This window comes from Macrobrachium nipponense, chromosome 2 (genome assembly GCF_015104395.2).
Source record: "Macrobrachium nipponense isolate FS-2020 chromosome 2, ASM1510439v2, whole genome shotgun sequence".
In the NCBI taxonomy this organism is placed as follows: Eukaryota; Metazoa; Arthropoda; class Malacostraca; order Decapoda; family Palaemonidae; genus Macrobrachium; species Macrobrachium nipponense.
Genome location: NC_087201.1, coordinates 56332361 through 56359742, shown reverse-complemented (window position 1 = coordinate 56359742; position 27382 = coordinate 56332361). Strand labels below are relative to the sequence as shown.

The 27382-nt window shown below is 36.7% G+C and overlaps 1 protein-coding gene across 2 annotated transcripts in view; it reads left to right on the top strand.

The window, feature by feature from the left end:
- Positions 1-27380, top strand: part of LOC135220594 (epimerase family protein SDR39U1-like) — a 60011-nt gene extending 32631 nt beyond the window's left edge. The window contains exons 4-6 of one of the 2 annotated variants that reach the window (XM_064257862.1): positions 5653-5720; positions 7621-7767; positions 24688-27380. In XM_064257862.1, coding sequence (XP_064113932.1) covers positions 5653-5720; positions 7621-7767; positions 24688-25118 — 646 coding nt within the window. In that variant the 3' untranslated portion in view covers positions 25119-27380. The remainder of the gene's footprint in view (positions 1-5652; positions 5721-7620; positions 7768-24687) is intronic. The other variant, XM_064257863.1, reaches the window with a different exon arrangement.
- Positions 27381-27382: the final 2 nt, after the last annotated feature.

Sequence of the window (27382 nt, the reverse complement as noted above, 5' to 3'; positions counted from 1 at the left end):
GAAGGCCTTTATGATCTTCTGAGGTAGTTACTGCTGGTTACAGTGGTCCTTTATAGGGAGTTTCTTCCAATGGATGTGACTTAGTCTTTGGTTCCGGGCTCGACCAACCCAGCCTTATGAAGTCAATAAGGACAGTGAAGGAAAGAGTAGAAGGTCCATTAGCACTCTTCTTTGTTTTTGTCTTCTGCTTCATTGTCTGCCTCCACCTTGACCCTGCTCTCTTTTTCCCTGCACAGGCAAGCATCGAAAAGTGGGAAGTCTAGTCTAGTCCTTGTGTAAGAATTATTGACAGGATTCTCTTCCCTCGTGAGAGGATAAAGGGCACAATCACTGGTGGTGATTGGCTTTCTGTATGTGGAGTCAGTGCTGCTGTGTGAGCCTGCTTAGACTCAAGGTCTACTTCTGTCTGGTCTCTTAGTGAGCTTTCAGGGTCACATTGATTTGAGGCTGTTTTGCTTGTTCTTTTTGTGCATGAGTTGTCCCATCTTTCTCCTTGGCTATTTGGAGTTACACAGAGGGGTTTGTACACCCCACTTAGTGAGGGGCTTGCACAGCCTGTTCACCAGTTGTGTACCTGGTCTGTGGATTGGCTTTATCCCTGGCAGCAGTGGTTATTGCTCTCTTGGTCTACTGATGGTCAGACTGTTGTGGTGGACAGGTGGTGAGCAGAGTGACTTCTCATTGCAGCTCCTTGGGTTTGCACAGAAAAGGGTTTGGGTGATCTGCTCAGTGAGGGGTTCACTGCGTACCTGGTCTACAGCTCAATTTTCTGTGTATGGTGGGGAAGGTTCTCCTTCCCAGCCTCCTTCAGGAGGATTTAGGGATGAACCTGCATTGTTTCATGCTTGGGACATTCACATAGTCAGAACAAACGTTCCCCTGGGAGAGTTCTTTGAACTGTATCACCTCTCATGGGCACGATTACCTAAGCAGGGTAATGGAGTTGGAGGAGAGGTGCTAGGGCTTGTTGCTCTCCTTCCTTCTTGATTTAATTGAGTCTCAAAGCAGAGGGACAGTGGTGTTTAAATTGGAATAAAGCTCTGACAATGCCTGTCACAACTCTTACTTTCTCCGAGAGGCTTGTCGGTTGGGTATGGGTTTGGAAGCAGAGTTTTGCTGGGTCTCCTCCTGTGGCTGAGGGACAGGCAGCACAGGCCTACAAGATCAGATGGGACAGGATGATCCTGTTTTTCTGGATTTCTTGCAGACTGCTGGAGCAGCAATTCTTAAATTTTATTTTGCTCTTTGTAGTTTAAATATCTTGGGGAAGTGACTACAGCTCCATTATGGGTCTAGGTCTCATTTATGGAGTTGACCTTCAGGTACTCGCCAGAGGTGCTTGCTGGGCTCATTGCCATAGTTATTATTCATACATGGCTTTTGGAAAAGTTTAATGCCGTGATCTGTGGGTAGGGAAGTGCCTTTATCTCCAGGGGATTGTGCAAAATTCTTCCGCACCAATTTAACACAAGAGAAGTTGTTTGCACTGGAAGTGGTAGATGCGACTCCTTTGGTGCTGTTTGAATCATCCAGGGGGCTGTTTTTGATAATCCTTTCTTAGTGATGATGTCATAACAATTTACTTTCACCACAATACTGTTTGCATTGTTGGAGACTTCTCCTCTAGGCCACTTAGTGATTTAACCTGTGGTTATCGCACTATGGTCTACAACTACATGGTGTCAAGCATTTAGTGTACAAGGGAATGGAAGTTACATAGGTAACTGGAGTCAAAGGGTTGGTTCTCCTCCCTGGTACTCCTAAGTATTGTTCCACAGGGTTCTCTCTCTCTCTCTCTCTCTCTCTCTCTCTCTCTCTCTCTCTCTCTCTCTTTTCTCTCTCTCTGTATATATATATATATATATATATTTATATATATATTATATATATATATATATATATATATATATGATATATATACATATATATATATATATATATATATATATATATATATATATATATATATATATATATATCTATATATATATATATATATATATATATATATATATATATACAGGTAATGATCGACTTACGACCTATGCAACTTACGTCTGATCGACTTTACGACTATTATTTTCACCCTTTTCGGCAGAACGTGCATACGAACGTACGATACTTTTTCCTGCGGCATCCGTGCATCTCTCGGGTCCCGCGCTCACTCAGTGTTGCCTGTACTCCGTACTGAACGCATCTCTCGCTCTGCTGTGTTCATTTTTCAATAACTTTGTGTTAATTTTGATCATTTTTGAAATGTCTGCCAAGAGGAAACTGTGTTTATCTACTCCTCAACATGCCAAGAAGGAAAGGAAGGCCATTGACTTGGACACAAAAATGACAGTGATTAAGCAGTTCGAAGAAGGGAAGAAAGTGAATGTGATCGCACGTGATATGAAGTTATCTCATTCTACTGTGTCCACGATTCTTAAGGATAAGGAAAGGATTCGTGATGCTGTGAAAGGTTCTGCACCCATGCGATCGACAGTGATTACGAAACAACGCACTGGCCCCATCCATGAAATGGAAAAATTATTGCATGTTTGGATGGAAGATCAAATCCAAAAAAGGACACCGTTAAGCCTTTTTACTGTGCAGATGAAGGCTAGAAGTCTGTTTCAGACTTTGAAGGAACGTGCTGGAGTAGAGTATAAGCAAGAATTTTTGGCAAGCGTTGGCTGGTTCAAGAGGTTCAAAAAACGATTCCAGCTGCATAGTGTTCGAGTGACTGGAGAAGCAGCGAGTGCGGATGAGGAAGGAGCTAGCAAGTTTGTCGACAGTCTCGATGAAATGATTACGGATGAGGAATATCTTCCAGAACAAATATTTAATGTTGATGAAACAGGTTTGTTCTGGAAACAAATGCCAGAACGCACTTACATCCATAAGGAAGCCAGTAGCATGCCAGGATTTAAAGCTTTTAAGGATAGGCTGACTCTACTGCTTGGTGGGAATGTCGTGGGTTCAAGCTGAACCCTTTTTAATTTATCATTCAGAAAACCCACGAGCGTTCAAGAATGTAAGCAAGTACACTTTGCCTGTCTACTTTCGCTCTAACCGTAAGGCATGGATGACGCAGACACTTTTTGAAGACTGGTTTGTCAACTGTTTCATTTCTCAAGTGCGTGAATACTGCCTAGAGAAAGGAATTCCTTTCAATATTTTACTGCTGCTCGATAATGCGCCTGGACATCCACCTCACTTAGCTGATCTTGATCCTGATGTGAAAGTGTTTTTTGCCACCAAACACCACTCAATTCTTCAACCTATGGACATATATATATATATATATATATATATATATATATATATATATATATATATATTATATATATAATATATATACATATATATATATATATATATATAAATTATACATATATATATATATATATATATATATATATATATATATATATATATATAGTATTATATATATATACACAGGCAGTTCCCAGCTTACGATGTTTCAATTATATTCCTCAGAAATTACTTCCAGGATTACAACGCTTATGACGCCACTTTGACGGAAAACATATGACTCCAAAAATACAAAATAATCTATATTTGAAGGTTTTTTTATGAAAAATTCTATAAAAATGCAGTTTACATAGTTTTTAATACACCCAAAGCATTTAAAGTAAGGTTTTCTTAGGATTTTTTAAAATTTTATAATAAAGCTATATTGACCAATAAACAATGAAATACAACAATTTGGACCATTCAATACCTAACATAACATTTATTGTAGTATGTACGTACCTGTAAATAAAGTGTATTAGTGTACATGGTACAAGAAATACTGTACGTACAGTAAGTTCCAGAAGTGAAGCGACAAATTTCAGAACTGATCGTATTTCTTCAGAAACTCGTGGGGTTGCCAGTTAGTATATTTTACTCCAATTATTGTCATTCTCTTTATCTAACAATACGTATCAGTGATGAATTTTAGAAGCACAGAAATTATTTCCCCAGTGAATGATCAATGTTTGTTCAATAATTGTTTATTAAATTAAAAAAAAAAAAAAAAAAACTAATTTCCCCATAGAAACATCTGTGGCTCTCAGTGTGTGATATCAAGTGTTCACCAATGAGTGGCAGCAGAACCGAGTGCACAAGCATTGGCCTAATATGATTTGCAAATTAACTTTCTACTTTCATAGCGTTATATCGAAAGTTATTATGATTTCTTTTGATAAAGCACAAAGAAGTTTAGTATCTGATTAAATGAAATATAAATAAGACACAAGTTGGTGTAAAAAAAAAAGCAATCCAAGTTATATGCGCGGTTAGCATTGGCTACATGGTTAAGCCTATTCAAGAATCAAGGAAATATATTTTCCAGCTTGTTAGTTAATGATTTCATCTAATTCCTCAATTGTGCAAATCTTTGCTTGTGGAATTGCGTTCAGGGTCGCATCAAACAGTTATTTTCGTAGGTTTCCACCCTTTTTTTCAGTGCATAAGTGAGACTATTTTTGTCCATACGATCCGGAGTGTGAATATGCTTGGTGAGCATTATTTTAATTCGAGTATCTCCTGTTATGCTCTCTCTCTCTCTTCTCTCTCTCGCTCTCCTCTCTCTCTCTCTCTCTCTCTCTTCTCTCTCTATCTCTCTCTCTCGTCTCTCTCTCTCTCTCTCTCTCTCTCTCTCTCTCTCTCTCAGGACCTTTTTATCTAGTCAGGAATAACCAGAGGCCTGTTTTAAGAATCGAGCACTAGGCCTATTGGTCATGCTTGGGTGCTTCTATGTATATATATATATATATATATATATATTATATATATATATATATATATCGCAAAAAAATAATAAATTTATGTAATACAATAATGCTTGACTGGATCGAACTGATTACTGGTTGCCCGTGGAAATAAGAATTTGGGTGATATCACTCCCTTATGATACGCCCACTTACGCACATTCAGTCTTAAATTTCATGGTTGGAATGATTAGAAGATTTGTGGCAAAAGGTTGAAGTGAAAAAGGTGGAGTTAGGTTTGTGGGTATAGGTAGAGGTAGAGGGTGAGGCGGGGTTGTTGGGGTCTATTGTCTCCTTACTTAACCAGGTGGTAATTTTAGGGTGTTCTGGTTGCTTGTGACCGTCTTTCTTATTTTTAATTTAGCGAGTCTGTTTCCTAGGTGCAAGGACAGATCCTGGTGTCGGTCTTAATGGTTCTACTTTTCCCTAAATAACAGACAGTGGCCCTGCATTGTAAGCCTTTCTATGCAGTTAGCAGTGAAATATGATTAGTTAAAGTCCAGCAAGTTTTGTTGCTACTGTACATGTACTTAAAGGATATACGTACTACTATCTTTGTAAGAGTCTTTATGACATGTAAATAGGCATCCTTGAAACTATAGTGAAGGTCGCTGGAAAATTTAATGAAACAAAAGAAAGATGATGAAGTATGCATTTTTTTTCAAGGATTTTCTATCTTTAAATCTTTTCAAATGCTGTATAAACATATGTTCCCTTGTTCACATGCAAATACATTTTTTACTTTTAATATTTAGTACTAATATGAGTAAATATGTAATCTAAGATTATAATTTTTAAAGTTTTGTGTATCATGATGGAAGTAATATATGTAGATTTTATGAGTACAATAATAGACTTAAAATATTTTTTTTCTTTTGTACTTTGGCAGATACTTAGCACAAGCTATTGAGTCTGCTAAAGTTAAACCAAAAGTGTTCGTCTCAACTTCTGGTGTCGGTAAGTAAATCACTTTCAAACTTTTTATGCAAAAGATTTTTGTAGTAAGACTGATCCTTTTGAAAATTTTTTAGTTTATGCGAGGCTTTATTTGCCAAAGATAGAGGAACTATACCTTTTAAAACTAACAGTAACTACCCATGGTTTCCCCAGACTTCTAGTCCATTGTGAGTAGGAGACATCAAATGTCAATTACTTGAAAGTTTCTATTTTTTTAATGGTCTCATTGCTGTACATACCTATAATTTAGCTTATTTTGTGGTCAGCTAAACCCCAGTGCTCATTCCTTATTCTGAAGAAATGACAGACAGTTCATCAGTTAACTGCCTCACTCTTGGCTTGTCTGTGAAATCCACAGTTTAATTTGGAGGTGCTCATTTACATGTGATAATTCATTAACTCCTTAGTTGTTAGCTTTAAGGCTTCCAAGATGGTAAGTAGAGGCTTTAATAGAGGACACTTCTTTCCTCCTAAGGTCATGAGTTGGATAATAATGAAAAGTTCTTCTGAGAGTTGGTTCTTTACAGCTACCTTATGTGGATTCTGGTCACTGTCAGCCAAGTGCCTAAAGGCCTTGGTATAGACTGCTGTGGAATGTCAAAGGCTAGAAGATTTATAGCTTCCCTTGGGTGAGCCTGCATTTTAAGTATGAAGATGCTGGCTTACTTCCTAGCCTATACTGTTTTGTAAAAGAGAGATGCAATCTTTAGGAGGCTTTCTAATTGCTACCTCCTTGGATTTTGATTCTCTGCATGTGAGACATTATGGACCTTCATCTTTTTTTGACAGACCTAGAGGAGATACCCAGTTGTATAGGTACCACTAACACCCAGGAGACTGTTCAAGTCCATTTGAAGTATACTACACCAGCCAGAACTTCTTTCTATTATGAAAGGATGAACTTTTTCAGGTATTCTCCCATTCCTTATCTAAGAGATAGAGGGAACTGTAAATCTGGACCCTAGCCAGGAGGTCCTACCTTTAAACTCCTGTTTATCAGGCTATGAGTAGGTCTTAGCATTAGCGCTTGCAATGAAGGAGGGACAAAAATATTCCCTTAGACCCTTTGTGGAGACCATAGGAAGAAATGAAGCTCATTCCTAGCTGCAGTCACACATCCACATTCAGCTGAGAACTTCATTGTTCCTGCCTTATCTATACAGCTTTCTAACAAGGCAGATGTGCCAAATTCCTTGTCAGTGTCATGAATTGTTACCTTGATAGAATTTGCTTTAGGAAGAGAAGAGGGCTTTTTATCCATAGCACAGGTAGTCAGTCCCCAGTTATCGGTGGTCTCAGTTAATGGCGATCTGGTTTTATGGCGCTTGTCTACCGTTATAAAATTGTTGAATTATGGGGCCATAATGGGCTGAGTTTCAGTTATTGGTGCCATAAGGTACTGATAATAGAGTTATGGTGTCATAACATACCTAACAGAGGCGCCATTAACTGAAACTCGGTGCCATAAGTGCCATAAATTGCAGCGTTTTGGTTAATGGTGGTTTTCGCTCATTAGACCCTGCCAAGAACGGAACCCCTGCCGATAACTAGGGACTGCCTGTATAATCCTCTTCAAAGTCACCAAAAGCCCTCTCCTTTTGGCTCATGAGGGTTATTCTGTGTCTAACTCCTGAATATTAAGCACCCAAAGTAGGAGTCAAATGTCAGGAGGCCAGGGCCTTTAGTAACTTGGCTTTTAAAATCTAAGTTTGGTTACATAGAAATCTCTATTTTTGTACAATTTGATGTGGTGGAAATGTAGTATACTTTGTACTTAGGATTTGCATTGAATTTAAATAGTATCACAATAAACTGGACTTTATTTCTAATACTTAAGTGTACATTTTTATAGCATATAATTTCTCACCTAGATACCTGCATTGTCTCATTATTGTTTTAGGATTCTATCCACCTGGTAAGGAAGAGGTTTTTGATGAAAATGGTCCTGGTGGTGATTTTGACTTCCTTTCAAAATTATGTGCAGATTGGGAAGCAGCAGCAAACCTTTCTCCAGACAGTGGTGTCAGAACTGTGAAAATTCGAACTGGTAAGAATTGCAAATTCCTTTATATTTGCTAATAAGGACAAACAGCCCAAGTTCTGAATGTGTTCTAAATGGGTGAAACAGTGGTTTAAAGGAGCTAAAACCCATTGAAGGGGAACCCTTCTCCCACTGTCTAAACTTGCATCCTTCATAGTAAGTATGACATATACTCGGTATGTATGGCATGTGTGTGATTGGGCCAGCAGATTTCTTAGAGGATGCAAGAGTTGAAACAAATTTAATGAAAAGTTGCACATTTACTACAGAGACTCTTATACAAAAACAAGGTACAACATATGTAATTTCAGGGACTGTTATATATCAAGAACATTTCTTAATGCTTAAAAAATCAGCCCAAACTAGAAAATGTTACATGTAAATTGACTGCCAGACCATTCATAGTGAAGGGCGTACATGCTTTTTTAAATGGATGTGACAGGGGCTGGGAGTAATTATTAGAAATAGACACTAGTGAATATATATATATATATATATATATATATATAATATATATATACATACTATATATATATGTATATATATATATACGTATGTATATATATATACACATATTCAAAAATTTAATTTTTTCTATTGAATTTATTTCGGTGTCAATTACCCAGATATTGTGATGCCAGATATAATACACAATCAATCAATCAATCAATATATATATATATATATATATCTATATATATATATATATATATATATATATATATATATATACATACATACATACATACAGATACATACGTACAAACACATACATACACACACACACATATACGTACATATATATATATATATATATATATATATATATATAATATATATATACATACATACCATACATACATACTTATTACATACATACATACATACATATACATACTACATACATCATACATACATACATACATACATATATATATATATATATATATATATATATATATATATATATTATATATATATAGTTATGAAGTGCCAAGTATCTGGTTACCTTGTATCAAATATTACCTCACCAAAAGCCAGACACCTGAACCCTCACAACACGTTTAAACGACTGAATACTCTAAAGGCAACAGTGATCCCTTAACAACTTACCGTTATTGCAGAAAGTCAAGACTAAGTACATCAAAACAGGTGGGAGGTAATCTTGTAAGTAAAATTAATCAAAGGGCATCACTCCATCAACAACTTTCAAACTCTAAGTATTTCCCTGATTTCAGAAGTCTAAGTACTTCTCTGGTTCTATGTCACTTCAAGTTACTTGAAGGAAAGCAAATCAATTACCACTCTATGTCTCTACCTATCATCAATATAGTCATAATCAAATATAATTATACTGGTGTAATAATTAAAACACTTATAAAAATGTTAAATACAAAAATTTATTATCAAATTCAAAATTTATAAGTGAAATTCACAATATCAGGGAAAATTACTGTTACTTGAAAACAAAGTAAAGTTTAATTAATTCTTGAATCAAATTAAGTAAAATTAAATCAAAATTAATTTATCACAAAATTCAAGAAAATTAATTCAATTGAAATTCAAAAGTGTTAGGCAATAATTGAAAATTTGAAATTAATTCACAAGTGCTAAACAACAATAAAACTTGAAAAGAATTCTAAGTAAGTACAAATTAATTCACAAGTGTTAAATTTAATTAAATGTGCAATAATTAAGCAATGAAAATAACTAAGTCAATTAAATTGTGAATGCAAATGAAAATATAAAATAAAAAGACACACTTCAATAAGAAAATGAAATAAGTGCACAAACAATGGAACAGACACAAACATAAAATATGCAATGTGTAAAAGTGTAAATGTTTTCACTCAAAAACACTGTAACCAACAGTTTTTACCAAACCTTCACAACCATCTGTTATCAGTTAACCACAGTTCCTATCAATTATTAGTTAAACACAGTTCCTAACCGTTATTAGTTATTACCTAACCGTTATTAGTTGCAACTAATAAAAATATAACACACTTTACCTTGGTATACCAATTTCTTTCTTCCATAGCTGCAGCTTGTATATTACACTTTCACAAAAACCAGGCGCTGTTACGAAATAATGTCTGTTCAGATTCCACAAAAGAAACTAAATAACACTAAATAAATTCTAAGAAATATCAAACATGAAATTCTAAAACGTTATGAGTGACCAGTTTACGTTACGTTAATATAATCTCAATGATGTCGAATGAGAGAGAGAGAGAGAGAGAGCGAGATCTAACTGCCTCGAGGTCTTAAGATAGAATGAAATCTCTTCCTTCACGGAAAAGCTGGAGAGGGGCAGATGTCAAAACGTTCTTGGCACGAAAGCTTCTCGAAAGTTCTGAAATCTGATGCAATCTTACATACATAATGTGCAACACCCACGTGGGACTTGACAAAGATATACGCGTACAAAACGAGTCTGTTAAAAAAAAGACGTACTCTACTCGATCGAGACGAAGAAGTCTTATTACGTACGATGACAGATTCTCCAAAACACAAGTGAAGATTTGAGATCGCTTATCAAGACGCGTTGACAGATTAGGGAAGCAAACGGAGATCTCTCTCTTTTTACGTTATATATATATTCTTTTATAACACGTAATGCGAAATCTGAACACACACTTTAAAACATCCTATTCTAAGCTATCTAGGAATCTGAAAAAAAGTTACACAATCTACATGACATTTCAAAGAGGGGAAACATGCATTTTGAAAGTAGCAATATATAATAATATATATATATATATATATATATATATATATATATATATATATATATATATATATATATATATATAATATGTAATAAATACATTTATTCAGTTTACAGGATCTGTAAATAAAAACACATGACCTGAGGTCATGGCATTAGGAGGGTCCTACGTGACCAAAGCAGATCTAGATTACGCTATGCGCTGTCTGCAGTAGCCTGGTCTAGCTCTGAGCGTTGTCAACATTTTATGTTAATGATAACTTTGCTCAACAACTTCCATGGGAACGGTTGACCTGTTAACCTACGCCGGAAACTTGTAACTTCCGAGACCGGCGGACTACGTATGTTTTTATATGAATCGCTGAGATAGCTAATGTTCCGCTATCGACGTGATGCTTTAGAATGGCAGTTCCGTGCCAACCATCAAACATATCGGTCTTCCGACCGAGCTGCATCTCCTAGTATGGAGTTACAGAATAAAGTTGTTATATCTGTTCAACTTATCGTTTGAATCATCTCCTTTAGTTAAGAAGAACCACTCTACTAAGATATCCCAAGGAGATGGGAGGAACCAGAAATACTTACGAATGACAGTCGTAAGGAGAACACAAAAAAAGTCTATCGCAAAGCGAAGAGACTTAAATATATATATATATATATATATATATATATATATATATATATATATATATATATATATATATATATATATATATATATATATATATATTATATATATATATATATATATATATATATATACACACACACAGTGGTACCTCGAGATACGAAATTAATCCGTTCCGAGGGGCGGCCTTCGTATCATGAGTTTTTCGTATCTTGGACCACATTTACATGTAAAATGGCTAATCCGTTCCAAGCCCTCCAAAAACACCCCAGTAAATTATATTTCCAGGCCTAAAACACATGTTCTAGGGTTACGATGCCGATCCGACGGAAGAAATATGACTCCAAAAAGGCAAAATACTGTACATACTTGAGTAATATTCAACTGCATGTAATGTTCAACCCCATTTTTACTGTATATATTAGGACTTTAGCTTATGTCCCTTAGCAATAAGCCTAGCCTATGTTAGTGGTTGCTACTGTAGCCTAGTCTATGATTCAGACATCTAAACCTAAGAGCTAAAAGCTTAGAATATGCCAATAAAATGTATAAATAATCAGTATGTACTCATTTCAAATAATTATTAATTAATCATTACCTATAATACACAAACAAACAAAAAACAAACCTTCCAATCGATTGTTTACATTCAGCTCTTAACCGTCTTACGAGTATTGAACGAGCGCCAAGCAATCATTTTTCCTAGCCCACAGTAAGCCATAAATTGTCATTATTATCTCTCTTCAACTAATGAAACTACCAAACAGTATGATAACCATTCATTTCTATTCTTTATTCTATCTTTACCTAATGGAGATACCGAGTTACTGACAACTATAATGAAACATACATATACGTAACGTAATAATAAAACAGAAGAAGAATTCTAAAAAATACGTATTTGTTGGCAGTCTGATTTATTTTATATTTTATGATATCTAATTCACAATTTTTTATTAAATGTATTGCATGTACTCATTTCAAACAATTATTAAGTAACCATTAACTATAATAAACAAACAAAAAAAAACTTCCAAACGTCTGTTTACATCCAGCACTTACGAGTATCGAACGATCGCCAAGCAATCACTTTACACAGTAAGCCATAAATTTTCATTATCTCTCTTCAACTACTGAAACTACCAAACAGTATAATAACCATTCATTTCTATTCTTTATTCTATCTTTACCTAAAGTTTTTTTTTTTATTAAATGTATTGCATGAATAAGTTTTTCAATTTACAGCATCCTTTTACCAATAGAATACTTAAAGCACAAGGGGTAGATGCTGACCAATAGGAGAGCAGGACCTTACTGGGTGACTAGCATCAGGAACCAATGGGAGAGCGGGAGGATGGTGGCGAGTTTACTAAGTTGGCGGCGTGGGAGTTTTAAAATTGTTCTCGGTGGTCCGGGTGAATCTCGGGACTTTACAGCAACAACCTTTCGTATCTCGAGTTTTTCGTAAGTAGAGCCTTTCGTAACTCGAGGTACTACTGTATATAGATATGTATATATATAATGTATATATACAGTAGTACCTCGAGATACGAAATTAATCCGTTCCGAGGTGCCCTTCGTATCATGAGGTTTTCGTATCTTGGACCACATTTTACATGTAAAATGGCTAATCCGTTCCAAGCCCTCCAAAAACACCCCAGTAAATTTCATAATAAAGCTAAATCGACTTATAAACAATGAAATACTACAACAAATTGGACCATTCAATACCTAACTTAATAACGTAATGTGCGGCAGAGGAGGACAAACGGCAGATACGTACCTACGTACGTACACTTAACTTTACAAAACACATTAAAAAATGTAAGGAAAACTAAACTAAAATTTACGAAACACATTAACAAAACTGTAACACTCAACTTTACAAAAAACTAAAATAAAAAAAAAATAAAAAAATATATTTTTTTATTTATTTATTTATTTATTTTATTTATTTATTTATTTTTTTTTTTTTACAGAATTTCACTTCATCACCACTTTCAACTTTCTGTTTTTTATCACTTGGTTCTTCCTTTTTGCTTACAACTTTCTGTTTCTTATCACTTGGTTCTTCCTTTTGCTTACTCCTGCTAATGCTAAAGGCCTCTTTAAAAAATAACGATCCAAGGAAGATTGCTTCTGCCTACTTTTCACAATGTTCCTGAAACGACTCAGGCAAACGTCATTGAACTGCGCAAGCATATGACCTGTGAGAGCCTTTTCGGGGTGTCTTTTTTTTCTATAAATGATTGCACTTTATGAAAAGCGGCTAGAACATCCTTAATTTCTGCCGTTGTCATAGGGTCCTCCTCCTCTTCCTCGCCGCTGCTAGAGAACTCCTCTTGAACGATGTTATGTTGCATGGCCTCCAACTCCTTCAGGTATTCCGTCGTAAGCTCCTCCTGGTGCTCCTCAAGAAGGTCGTTGATGTCGTCCTCATCGACGACCAGCCCCATGAACTTGCCGAGTGCAACGATCTCGTCAAGATCTGGTTGGGAAACAGTTTCGGGATCGTCAACTGTTTCTGAATCTACTAGTCAGAGTTGACATTGTGATGGTGTTTGCGTCATGTGTATTTTAAAATTTCACAGAAAATGGAAAAAGAAGAGCACCTCTTGAGTGATGACATATATGATATGATTGACCAAGATCTCTCTCGTGGGATAAGTGACCAAGATCTCTCACATGGGATAAGTGATCAAGGTCTCTCTCATGGGATAACTGGAAACTTTGCAAGGTTGGTAGAATCTCCACTCCCTGCTGAACAGAGGGTGTTGACCAATCATTTACATGCATACCAGTATAATCAAGGCACTTCAGTTTATGTTGAATGTCAGCAGCCGAACATTCAGTACCCAAATCAGTTGCAGAGAGAGCATTTGGTTGAACAGGGTTTTGATGGACACCAGGGCCAACAGAGTCATGAGGTGCAACAATTAGTAGATAATTATCAAGACGGGCAGCCGTTAATGAACACTACACGCTGGCTGGCCTTGTAGGAGATTGCCGTCTCTGTTATCGTATCACCAGCGATTTCTTTCTTTTATCCAGACAAGAAACAGCCGTTCCATCTCGTCGTGCACGTGGGTCCTCTTGCTGGACAAAATAGTGATGCCCTTGGAAGGTGTAGCTGCTTTGATGACATCCTTCTGTTTAAGGATGGTGCATATTGTCGACGTATTTCGGCCGTATTCCTTGGCGATCACACTCAATCGCATACCAACTTCATACTTCTCGAAAATCTCCATCTTTGTCTCCAAAGAGAGCATTCTCTTCTTTCCGTGAATTTCAACTTTCTTGGGACCCATGACTACGTTATCTTGTACATAATTTACGTATAAGTAGAATAAAGTTTTTGCACAACACAATAAAGTACGTATACTGCAACGAAATCACTAACGAATTTACGTTACTAAACGAAATCGTTAGACCGAATGAATACCGCATGCTTACAATAACGATGCTGGTACCGAGTGGCCGAGGCATGCCACCACGTACGTAGATGCATGATGGGAGGGATGCTGGCCAATAGGAGAGAAGGATCTCATGGCCTCGACTAGCATCAGGAACCAATGGGAGAGCAGGAGGATGGTGGCGAGTCTACTAAGTTGGCGGCGCACGAGTTTCAAAATTGTTATCAGTGGTTCAGGCGAATCTCAGACTTTGCAGAAACCTTTCGCATCTTGAAAACTTTTCGTATGTAGAGCGGTTAAATTTTTCGTATTGGCTTTCGTATCTCGAGTTTTTCGTAAGTTAAGCCTTTCGTATCTCGAGGTACCACTGTATATATATATATCTATATATATATATATATATATATATATAATATATATACTATATACATATATATATAGTATATAATATATATATATATATATATATATATATATATATAATATAATATATATATATATATATATATATATATATGTATGTATGTAGTATGTATGTTTTGATGGTTGAAAAATTTGTGCTGGTTGAAAATTTTGTGTTACAACAGAATTCCATCTAATAAAAGGAGCCCATAAAAACACCAAAATATAGAAAGAAAAGTACTATATTTCAGAGACTGCTGTCTCTCTCTTCAGGTATATGAATGAGAAAAGTTTACAGAAAAGGTGGTATTTATACCAAGAGATCCATCCACAGCTAAGCCAATTTAGGTCACCCCCACTGATAATCTTCCTTTAATCTTCTTAAGCGTTGGTTGAATGAAAACCTTGTCGATCAATTTTAATGACTTCCTTTCAAAATTAAATGCATTAGTGCCCAGCATCAAATTTAAAGTTGAATGGGAAACAGACAACAAAATTCCTTTTCTTGATGTTTTAATAATCAGAGATATGACAGAATACAAATTTACCATATATAGAAAACCAACGTTCTCACTTTAATACATTCACTACTTTAGCTATCACAACATTGCTATCAAGATAGGCGTAGCCAGCAACTTGTTCTTAAGAGCCTTACGAATTTGTTCCCCAGATTTCCTGCAAAAAGAATTTGAACTAATTGTTGAGCAACTTTCGTCTTTAAAGTATCCTGACCATATAATTGAAAAAGCAATTCACAAAGCAAACATAATTTTCTACCGACCCCTTCAAAACGAGACCAAAGAGACACCCAACAATAAAATAAAAATTCCTCACCTGGACAGGATTAAGACATTGACTCAGACCATCGGAAAATCTAACCCTTTTGCATTCCCCAAGGAAACAGGGGTTTATGAAATCCAATGCCAGGACTGCGACCAATCTTACGTCGGATTTACAGGAAAATCACTTCCCCAGAGATTAATACAACTCAAACTGTCAGTTAGGTATGGTCAACAGAACTCAGCTTTTTTCAATCATATAAATGAACATAACCATAGAATAAACTGGAATTTGTCACATATAATTTATAGCAGCAACTGCCGATACACGAGTCAAATGATGGAATCGGCCTTAATAAAAGAGAGGCAGGTATTGAACATCTCAAAAGGAGCATGGGATTCAGATGTGATCTACAAGGTTTTCATTCAACCAACGCTTAAGAAGATTAAAGGAAGATTATCAGCGGGGGTGACCTAAATTTGCTTAGCTGTGGATGGATCTCTTGGTATAAATACCACCTCTTCTGTAAACTTTTCTCATTCATATACCTGAAGAGAGAGACAGCAGTCTCTGAAATATAGTACTTTTCTCTCTACATTTTGGTGTTTTTATGGGCTCCTTTTATTAGATATGTATATATATATATATATGAGACTGGTTAAAATGTTCTGTTACAACAGAATTCCATCTAATAAAAGGAGCCCATAAAAACACCAAAATATAGAGAGAAAAGTAGTACAATATTTCAGAGACTGTTCTCTCTCTTCAGGTATATGAACGAGAAAAGTTTACAGAAAAGGTGGTATTTATACCAAGAGATCCATCCACAGCTAAGCCAATTTAGGTCACCCCCGCAGATAATCTTCCTTTAATCTTCTTCAATATTGGTTGAATGGAAACCTTGTCGATCAATTTCAATGAATTCCTTTCAAAATTAAATGCATTAGTGCCCAGCATCAAATTTAAAGTTGAATGGGAAACAGACAACAAAATTCCTTTTCTTGATGTTTTAATAATCAGACACACGACAGAATACAAATTTACCATATATAGAAAACCAACGTTCTCACTTTCATACATTCACTACTTTAGCTATCACAACATTGTTATCAAGATAGTTGTAGCCAGCAACCTGCTCGTAAGAGCCTTACGAATTTGTTCCCCAGATTTCCTGGAAAAAGAATTTGAACTAATTCGTAAGCAACTTTCGTCTTTAAAAGTATCCTGACCATATAATTGAGAAAGCAATTCACAAACCAAACGTAATTTTCTTACGACCCCCTCAAAACAAGACCAAAGAGACACCCAACAATGAAATAAAAATTCCTCACCTGGACAGTATTAAGACAGTGACCCAGACCCTCGGAAAATCTAACCCTTTTGCATTTACTTACCCAAACAGCTTAGCCAAATTCCTGATTAACATCCAACAAAAGACATTCCCCAAGGAAACAGGTTTATGAAATTCAATGTCAGGACTGTGACCAATCTTACGTCGGATTTACAGGAAAATCACTTCCCCAGAGATTAATACAACACAAACAGTCAGTTAGGTATGGTCAACAGAACTACGCTATTTTCAACCATATAAATGAACATAACCATAGAATAAACTGGAATTTGTCACATATAATTTATAGCAGCAACTACCGGTACAAGAGTCAAATGATGGAATCGGTCTTAATAAAAGAGAGGCAGGTAATGAACATCTCAAAAGGAGCATGGGATTCAGATGTGATCGACAAGGTTTTCATTCAACCAACGCTTAAGAAGATTAAAGGAAGATTATCAGCGGGGGTGACCTAAATTTGCTTAGCTGTGTATGGATCTCTTGGTATAAATATCATCTTTTCTGTAAACTTTTCTCATCCATATACCTGAAGAGAGAGAGAGCAGTCTCTGAAATATAGTACTTTTCTCTCTATATTTGGGTGTTTTTATGGGTTCCTTTGATTATTTATAGATATATATATATATATATATATATATATATATATATATATATATATATATATATATATATATATAATATATATATATGTTATCAGTGGCCTAGGCGATTCTCGGACTTTACAGCAAGAATTTCTTCACTGTCGGGCCGAAACACAGATTTACCCACTCGATGTACAAAAGTCTCATTACCCAGTCTTTCGCATTATCCCTCCACATCACATGAAGCTTCTCCTTTAGCACTTTGTGGGCCTTGAAGGCTCGAGGAGTCTCCGAATGATAGACAAGTAGGGGCTTCACCTTGCAATCCCCACTGGCGTTCGAACAAAGTGCAAGCGTAAGCCTGTCTTTCATAGGCTTATGCCCGGGTAGCTGCTTCTCTTCCTCAATGATGTACTTCCAATGAGGCATTTTTTGGAAGACTTGCTGAGAACTGTAGCCTTCGTTGATCGTCATCTTGTCAAACGTCTTAATAAGGGCTTCGGCTAGTTTTGCATCCGAGCTGGCCGCCTCCCCATGCCACTCCACCGAATGGATGCCAGTCCGTTTCTGGAATTTTTCAAACCACCCACGAGAAGCCTTGAAGTCTGGGGTTGGCGCCGATGTCCCTTCTCCTCCATCGTCTTTGGCCTGGGCAATCAAATTGCCGAAAATAGCGTTGGCCTTGTGGCAGATTGCCGTCTTGGTTATCGTATCTCCAGCGATTTCTTTGTCTTTTATCCATACAAGAAGCAGCCTCTCCATCTCATCATGCACGTGGACAAAATAGTCACGCCCTTGGAAGGTGTAGCTGCTTTGATGGCTTCCTTCTGCTTAAGGATGGTGCCTATCGTCGACGGATTTCGGCTGTATTCCTTAGTGATCACACTCAACCACATGTCAGCCTCATATTTCTTGATTATCTCCATTTTTGTCTCCATAGAAATCATCCTCTTCTTTCCGTGAACTTCAGCAATTTTCTTGGGACCCATGACTACAGTGGTACCTCGAGATATGAAATTAATCTGTTCCGAGGCACCCTTCGTATCATGAGTTTTTCGTATCTTGGACCGCTTTTACATGTAAAATGGCTAATCCATTCCAAGCCCTCCAAAAACACCCCAGTAAATTTCATAATAAAGGTAAATTGACCTATGAACAATGAAATACTACAACAATTTGGACTATTCAAAACCTAACTTAATGGGTACTGCTAATTACCTGTAAATAAAGTGAATTAGTGTAACATGGTATACAAGAAATACTGAACGTATGTAATAAAATGTGGAAGCTTACCTTTCGAGTGAGCCTATCTCCGAAAGTGGCGACAGAGGAGGCGAACAAACGGCAGGTACATACGTACACTTAACTCTACGAAACACAAAAAAATGTAAGGAAAACATACATAAACTAAACTTTATGAAACACATTAAAAAAACTGTAACACTTAACTTTACAAAAAACTAAAATTAAATTTTTTTTTTTTTATACTTTACGTAGGTTTTTTGTTTTTTTATACAAAACTTCAACTTCATCACCACTTTCAACTTTCTGTTTTTAGTATCACTTGGTTCTTCCTTTTTGCTTACTCCTGCTAATACTTAAAGGCCTCTTCAAAAAATAACTATCCAAGGAAGATTGCTTCTGCCTACTTTTCACAATGTTCCTGAAACGACTCAGGCAAGCCTCATCAAACTGCGCAAGCATACGACCTGTGTAAGCCTTTTCGGGGTGTATTTTTTCTACAAATGATTGCACTTTATGAAAAGCAGATAGAACATCCTTAATTTCTGCCGTTGTCATAGGGTTGTCCTCCTCCTCCTCGCCGCTGCTAGAGAACTCCTCTTGAACGACGTTATGTTGCATGGCCTCCAACTCCTTCAGGTCATCCGTCGTAAGCTCCTCTTGGTGCTCCTTGAGAAGGTCGTTGATGTCATCCTCGTCGACAACCAGCCCCATGGACTTGCCGAGTGCAACGATCTCGTCAAGATCTGGTTGGGAAACAGTTTCAGGATCGTCAACTGTTTCTGAATCTGCAGCACCAGCTTCACCCACGTTGAATCCCTCGAAGTCTCGGGCAGGTACGGCATCAGGCCAGAGTTTCCTCCACGAGGAATTCAAGGTTCGCCTCGAAACTTCCTGCCAAGCTTGGTCAATGAGTCGGATGCATATCACAACATCGAAATGCTCCTTCCAAAATTCACACAAGGTGAGGTTTGTGGTATCGGTGATGTCGAAATATCTCTTGAAAAAATGTTTCGTATACAGCTTCTTAAAGTTCGATATCACTTGCTGGTCCATGGGCTGGAGGAGAGGGGTGGTGTTAGGCGGAAGATAAAAAACCTTGATGAAGGAATACTCCGCTAGGATATCTTCCTCGAGGCCAGGATGGTGAACAGGGGCATTGTCCAACACCAGCAGGCATTTCAGAGGGAGGCACTGCTCTTCCAAGAATTTCTTCACTGTCGGGCCGAAACACAGATTTACCCACTTGGTGAACAAGAGCCTCATTACCCAGGCTTTTACATTAGCCCTCCACATCACTGGAAGCTTCTCCTTAAGCACTTCGTGGGCCTTGAAGGCTCGAGGAGTCTCGGAATGATAGACCAGTAGGGGCTTCACCTTGCAATCCCCACTGGCGTTCGAAAAAAGTGCAAGCATAAGCCTGTCTTTCATAGGATTATGCCCAGGTAGCTTCTTCTCTTCCTCCGTGATGTACGTCCGACGAGGCAGTTTTTTTCCAAAAAAGGCCAGTCTCGGCACAATTGAAGACTTGCTGAGAACTGTAGCCTTTTTTGGTCATCATCTCGTCGAACGTCTTTTTAAAGGCTTCGGCCGCTTTCATGTCCGAGCTGGCCGCCTTCCCCATGCCGCACCACCGAATGGATGCCAGTCCGTTTACGGAATTTCTCGAACCACCCGTGCGAAGCCTTGAAGTTTGGGTTTGGTGTTGATGTCCCTTCTCCTCCGTCGTCTTCGGTTTGGGCAATCAAATCGCCGAAAATAGCATTGACCTTGTGGAAGATTGCCATCTCCGTTATCTTATTGCCAGTGATTTCTTTGTCTTTTATCCAGACAAGAAGAAGCCTTTCCATCTCGTCGTACACGTGGCTCCTCTTGTTGGACAAAATAGTGACGCCCTTGGAAGGTGTAGCCGCTTTGATGGTATCCTCCTGCTTAAGGATGGTGCCTATTGTCTACGGATTTCTGTCGTATTCCTTGGCGATCACACTAAATCGCATACCAGCTTCATACTTCTTGATAATCTCCATCTTCGCCTCCAAGGAGAGCATCCTCTTCTTTCCGTGAATTTCAAGTTTCTTGGGACCCATGACTGTAGTATATACTGTACGTAATTTACGTATAAGTATGGAGTAAAGTTCTCACACAACACGATAAAGTACGTATACTACAACGAAATCACTAACGAATTTACGTTAATAGACGAAATCGTTAGAACGCACGAATACCGCGTGCGTACAATAACGATGCTGCTACCGAGTGGCTGAAGCACACCGCTACATAGTAGATGCATGATGGTAAGGATGCTGACCAATAGGAGAGAAGGATCTCATGGCGGTGATAGCATCAGGAACCAATGGGAGAGCAGGAGGATGGTGGCGAGTCTACTCAGTTGGTGGCGCATGAGTTTCAAAATTGTTATCGGTGGTCCGGGCGAATCTCGGACTTTACAGCAACAACCTTTCGTATCTTGAGCAATTTTCGTATGTAGAGCTGTAAAATTTTTCGTATTAGCTTTTAGCTTTCGTATCTCAAGTTTTTCGTAAGTTGAGCCTTTCGTATCTCGAGGTACCACTGTATAATGTATGTAATTATGTTATGTAGTAGTATACTGTTTAAGTTCTCACACAACACGATAAAGTACAAAGCGAAATCACTAACACGAATTTACGTTAACAAACGAAATCGTATATGTGAACGAACTAATTCTGTGTCGTACGATAACACTGGTTAGACGAAGTGGCCGAAGAATGCCTTTACGTAGAGCACAATGGGAGAGATGCTGACCAATAGGAGAGCAGGATCTTATGGTGGTGACTAGCATCAGGAACCAATGGGAGAGCAGGAGGATGGTGGTGAGTCTACTCAGTTGGAGGCATGCAAGTTTTAAAATTGTTCTTGGTGGTCTGGGCGAATCTCAGGACTTTACAGCAACAACCTTTCGTAACCTGAATTCTGTTCGTATGCAGAGGCAAAAAAATCTTTGTATTTGCTTTCGTAACTTGAATTTTTTGTAAACTGGGACTTCGTATGTTGAGGTTCCACTGCATTTTATTAAAAAAAGTACTTGCTTTGAAGGTTTCAGACATCAAATTGTATGCATAATAATTGTTGCAGTGATAAATGTGTAACCTAGTTAGGTGTCTAATGTACTGTTATATATGTAAGAATTACATTATATATATAAACCAGTGACCTGGGGTCATGGCATTAGGAGGGTTCTACGTGACCAAAGCACACCTTAGATTACGCTATGCGTTGTCTGCGTAGCCTGATCTAGCTCAAAGCTTTGTCAACATCTTTATGTTATGATAACTTTGCACAACAACTTCCATGGGAAGAGGTTGACCTGTTAACCTACGCCGGAAACTTGTAACTTCCGAGCCGGCGAACTACGTATGTGTTTTTATATGAATTGCTGAGATAGCTAATGTTCCGCTATCGACGCGATGCTTTAGAATGGCAGTTCGAAGCCAAATCTCAAACATATCGGTCGTCCGACCGAGCTGCATCTCCTAGTATGGAGTTACAGAATAAAGTTGTTACTTTGTGCAACTAGCCTGTTTGAATCATCTCCTCTAGACAAGAAAGAACCTCTCTACTAAGATATCCAAGGGAGATGAGAGGAAACAAACATTACTTACGGACAACAGCCGTAAGGAAAAAACAAAAAGTCTATCGCCAAGCGATAAGACATTAGATATATTGTAACAATAGGTAAAGAAAACACATTTACACTAACACAATAAATATATCGGTACATAAATATTACAGAATACAAGAACTGGTTGTTGCACCATAAGTTTGAATAATGTAACTGTAAGGCCAGGCTATTTAATACCTAAATGCATGCTGTCCAGAACTGTACTGTATAGGCTTGGCTAAAATGCACCAGGTAAGCATTACATATTTGCAGTTTATATTTACACCATGCTTGTATATATCACTAAGGAAATTACACATAGCACTGCTACCTTATTTGCCCTTCAGTTTGTTTTTATAAAGCTGTGAACAGAGTTTAAGTGGTTTTGAAAGGTGCTTTAAGGAGTTCTTCAGTGTTTTTTTTTTTACTAATGTAAATTTTCAGTGTATGTAATGGGTTTAGGAACAAAACCCTTATGTAGATGAGTCCCTGTATTGGAAATGTGTGCATACATATGTGAGCATGTTGGGCCAAGGGTAATGGAGCTACCCAGTTAAGCTTTGTAGCCACAAATAATTGTGAAAGTAAGTTGGAGCTATGCACAAAAAAATTGATAGATGAATGTTTTGTATCATACAAGCAATCATAATCTAGAATTTGTAGTTTTAAGTAATATCAGCTCTGATAGAACATATTACCATAACCTTTGCGAGCGGGCTTTGTCAATTTATAGCTTTATGGTTATTTCCGGGTATCATCCCCTGACAGTCAGTATTTTGCGCCATTACAGTTTGAATGAATTTTACATGAAAAATGTTCAAGTCACTTCAGTACACCATAAGTGACTTCTGGGAACTTTTAAAGGCAATTCTAGTGTAGCGAGTCAGTAGTCTGTACTGGATGCATACAGAGAAATCAGTCTGACTTGGAGATTTCATGCAGAAATGTACTGCAGCTCCCTATCCCAAGAAGCCTTGTAAATATTTTGGCATAAATACATTCAGAATTTGTTACTGATTTTGCTTCTTATCTGTTATTAAAATGTGTGAGCTATAATTATAATTTTCCAAAATAAAATGAAAAAATATTAGAAAAACATTCACAACTGTCATTTGGAAAAGAGGCCCTACACAGGGTTGGAAATATTTACTTTCAAATTCCCATGGGAAGTACAGAATTTTTTTGTTTAGAATTTTTCATCTTATACCAAATGCATATGCTTATCATCCTCTTACTATGATTTTATTTTTTTTTTTATTATCCAACCTTAAATGTAGCCTAGCTAAGGGTGTGCTTACCATATATTTAGGGCATTTTGTAAGGGTTAATTTTCATGTTCATTATGCTATAAAATGTGGTTTGTGTGAGCATGTCATAAGCACATAAGGTTTTTTTTTTTAGGTAATTTCCATTTCCTGTCTGCTAAAATTTTTTAGATAATATAATATCTTTCCTGATTGATATGATATGATAGTATACAATCAAATATTTTTCATATAGTGTTCATTTCATTAGTCATGAAATTGCCCAGACAGAAATTTGTCAAAGGAAGACGTATCACTGATGTAAGTGTGTGTGTGGGCAGACCCTCAAGTCCCAACTGTCAATATTGGCTCATACTTTGCAATGTTACACCTTTAAGAGGGAAATTACAAATATGCAAAACAATTTTTTAAAATTAATATCTAGACTTCCTTTATGCCCTTGTTCAAACTTAACCAACATCCAATGTCAAGTTATGTAAACAAATTAATGAGGAAAATTTTATCAGTCTCATGATTTTTAGTATATGATCATTGAATTTTTAAGAGCATTGCAGTTTATTGAAAAAAATTTAGTTTATCATTGGCTAAACTACCACTATCTATTAACAATAAACTAACAATATGTCATCACGTAATACTTGATGTATTTCTAGGGTTCCATGTTACAACTTAAATACATTTACTTTCTTGAGCAGGATCTACCTTCAGTCACAAAGTGTTCCATATTTTGCATGTAGGCCCTTCGTCATTACTGTGGGAAATGTGTTGTTCATAGGGAACATAGCTCTCTAATTTTATGACCTTTTTTTATCTCATGTGAATGATGAAAGCTAAGTAAAAGGGATTCTGTTGGGAAATAATGTTATGAAAATTCTGATCTTTATCTTTTTCAGGTGTGGTTCTCGGACGTCAGGGTGGCATGGTTCAACAGCTTTATTTTCCATTTTTTTGTGGACTAGGTGGACCTGTTGGTCATGGTAATCAACCTATGCCATGGATTCACATTAATGATATAGTAGGACTCTTCATCCATGCAATTGAAACAGAAAGTATTAGTGGGGTGATGAATGGTGTTGCCCCACAAATAATTTCCAACAAAGACTTTGCAAATGCTTTTGGAAAAGCTCTGTGGAGGCCATCTTTTATACCTTTGCCAACTTTTGCGGTTAATATGTTGTTTAGTGAAGAGCGAGGCAAGATCATGACTGAAGGACAAAAGGTGATCCCTAAAAAAGCTCTTGAAACAGGTTATACATTTAAATATCCAGATATAACAGTAGCTGCAAAAGAATTTTCTAAACTCATCTATGCAGATGAAGTCTGAGTGTAAAATATTATAGTGTACAGTTAAGCATATAACAAAGATTGACAAAGATGGAAGCAAAGCATTCATTAGTATGATACTATTTACCCATACCTAAAAACTAGTGTACTACACTGTTCCTGCAGTTTTAATTGTTTTAGTTCCATGAATTTGTTACACTATATGGCTGATTATACATCAAACTCCTCAAGTCTAGATATTAGACATAAAAAATGTAGTGGATTGCAGATGACACTTAAAAAGGTATGGTCCAATTAAGCTTATTGTTAATGAAATCAGTCCATAAAGAGATTATACTGTAATTTCAGTATGACTGAATGATAATGGCTTTGACTCAAGTTTGCACAAACATTAACAACTTAAGGTATTTATTTACTAAAACTTCTTAAGTTACGGTGTCTTGTTTTTACACGAGCTTGTAACATTCACAGCTTTTAAGCAAAATTTTGTTAACTAAAGAGTTTTTCCTCAGGATTATTTAGAGTATCAACATTTATCCTATTAATTGAACAGGATTTTAGTCATAATGCCTGAATGGTTTGTGCATCAATCTAGCAGGCAAATTAGACTTGGGTGTATTACTAACAACAGACCTCTGGTTCAATCCTTGTCTTTGGTGTGGCAATACTGTACTAATAACAAACCTCTTTGTTCTACGTACATTGGTGGAAGAAAACAAATAAAATTTGAAATTGCTGGTGCAGGGAAAACAGACTTACTTTTAAATTGCTGCTCCAACCAGTAGTACAATATTTAGCTAAGTTTAGCTACTTTTCAATTCTCTTTGGGACTCGTGTATCACTTGCGTAACACATATTCCTGAACTTAGTTTCATATAAGTGGTTTTTTTTCCTACTTTCTTATTCTGTTATTTATCTTTGTAATGTAATGAAATTTATTGTTATTAGTTATTCAAAAACTTTTCAAAATGCAGTGGCTGAATTTTTGTTTGTGATTGCGGGTGTAACCAGCAAGTATTCACCTCTTATACTATGACCGCATTTTATAATTTTCGTGTATGTGCGTAGTATTTTGTTTTTCATGGTTGCATATTTCTGAATTATTGTAGAACAGGTTTTACTATTGTTGCCTTTTAGTCATTTTAAAATTTTTTAATCAATCTTACATTTTACTAAAGGAAATTGTTTGGGCCATCCCCTGAGAGGCTGATTGAACTAAATAAATGCCAATAATAATTTGAAGGATGATATTGTAGTCAGTCAGTTGTTGGGAGTGATAAGGGCTATTAATCTTATTTATTAATGTGCCTTGTTGCATCTTTGTGTCTGATTTTGTATACTTGCTGAGCATTACATAGTAGAAGAGAGATTACCAAATGTCACCATGGTGCAACAAAAGGATCATGTCAAGATTAGTGAACCCACTATTTTTCAAAACAATATTATACCACTTTGATTTATAAATAGTATATGAATAGTATATATACACATATTTACATATATATATTTTATTATAAATATTAATATGTGCGTATGTGTATACAGTATATATATTTTAGAGGTAAGTATAATATTGTGTTAAATATAATGGGTTCGCTAGTCTTGACATGATCCCAACAAAATGTGTTGCACCATGTTTGGAGGAAGGTTGTCACATAAGGAATCCATCAGGTTCTTTTATGGCTACATAGTCTGAGAAATCCAAGGATTGTACGTACTAGTTATAAGTTCCATATCTACTGGTTCTGCATCGGGACTGGATATCTTGGCAATTTTCTCTGGGTTGGTGGACTCAATATCTACACCCAGATGGTGATATTTGATTAAGACTTTGATTTTGCTTTTCCTGGAGTTGTCATAGCAGCTTGTATTGCTGCAGGGTAATTATGAGACAGGTTCTCTTTTCAGTGACCTGAGTTTAAGCTGTATAATGGGAGTGGTAAATTCAGCAGTGGTCATGGATTCAGGGCATGAGAATTAGTGGATGCAGGCTTAACCCATGCAGCAAAAGGGAAAGGACAAAACATGAAAGGATGACAGTTGCTACAGCTTAAGAACCATTTCAGGAAAGAATTGAGATCTGGTCTTGGCCTCAAAGATACTGGAGGGCCTTAAAACCACAGCGGCTCAAGCGCCACTTTTTTAAGAATAAGAAAAATACTCCTAAAGTTTATCAACAATGACTCTGCTTCTTGAAAAACATGTTGATTTCAACTAAGCACCATATGAAAGCCCTGCCCTTCAGAATATTTTGACCCAAAATAAAAAAAGTGTGGTGCACTTGCATGCAAACATACGAATTGC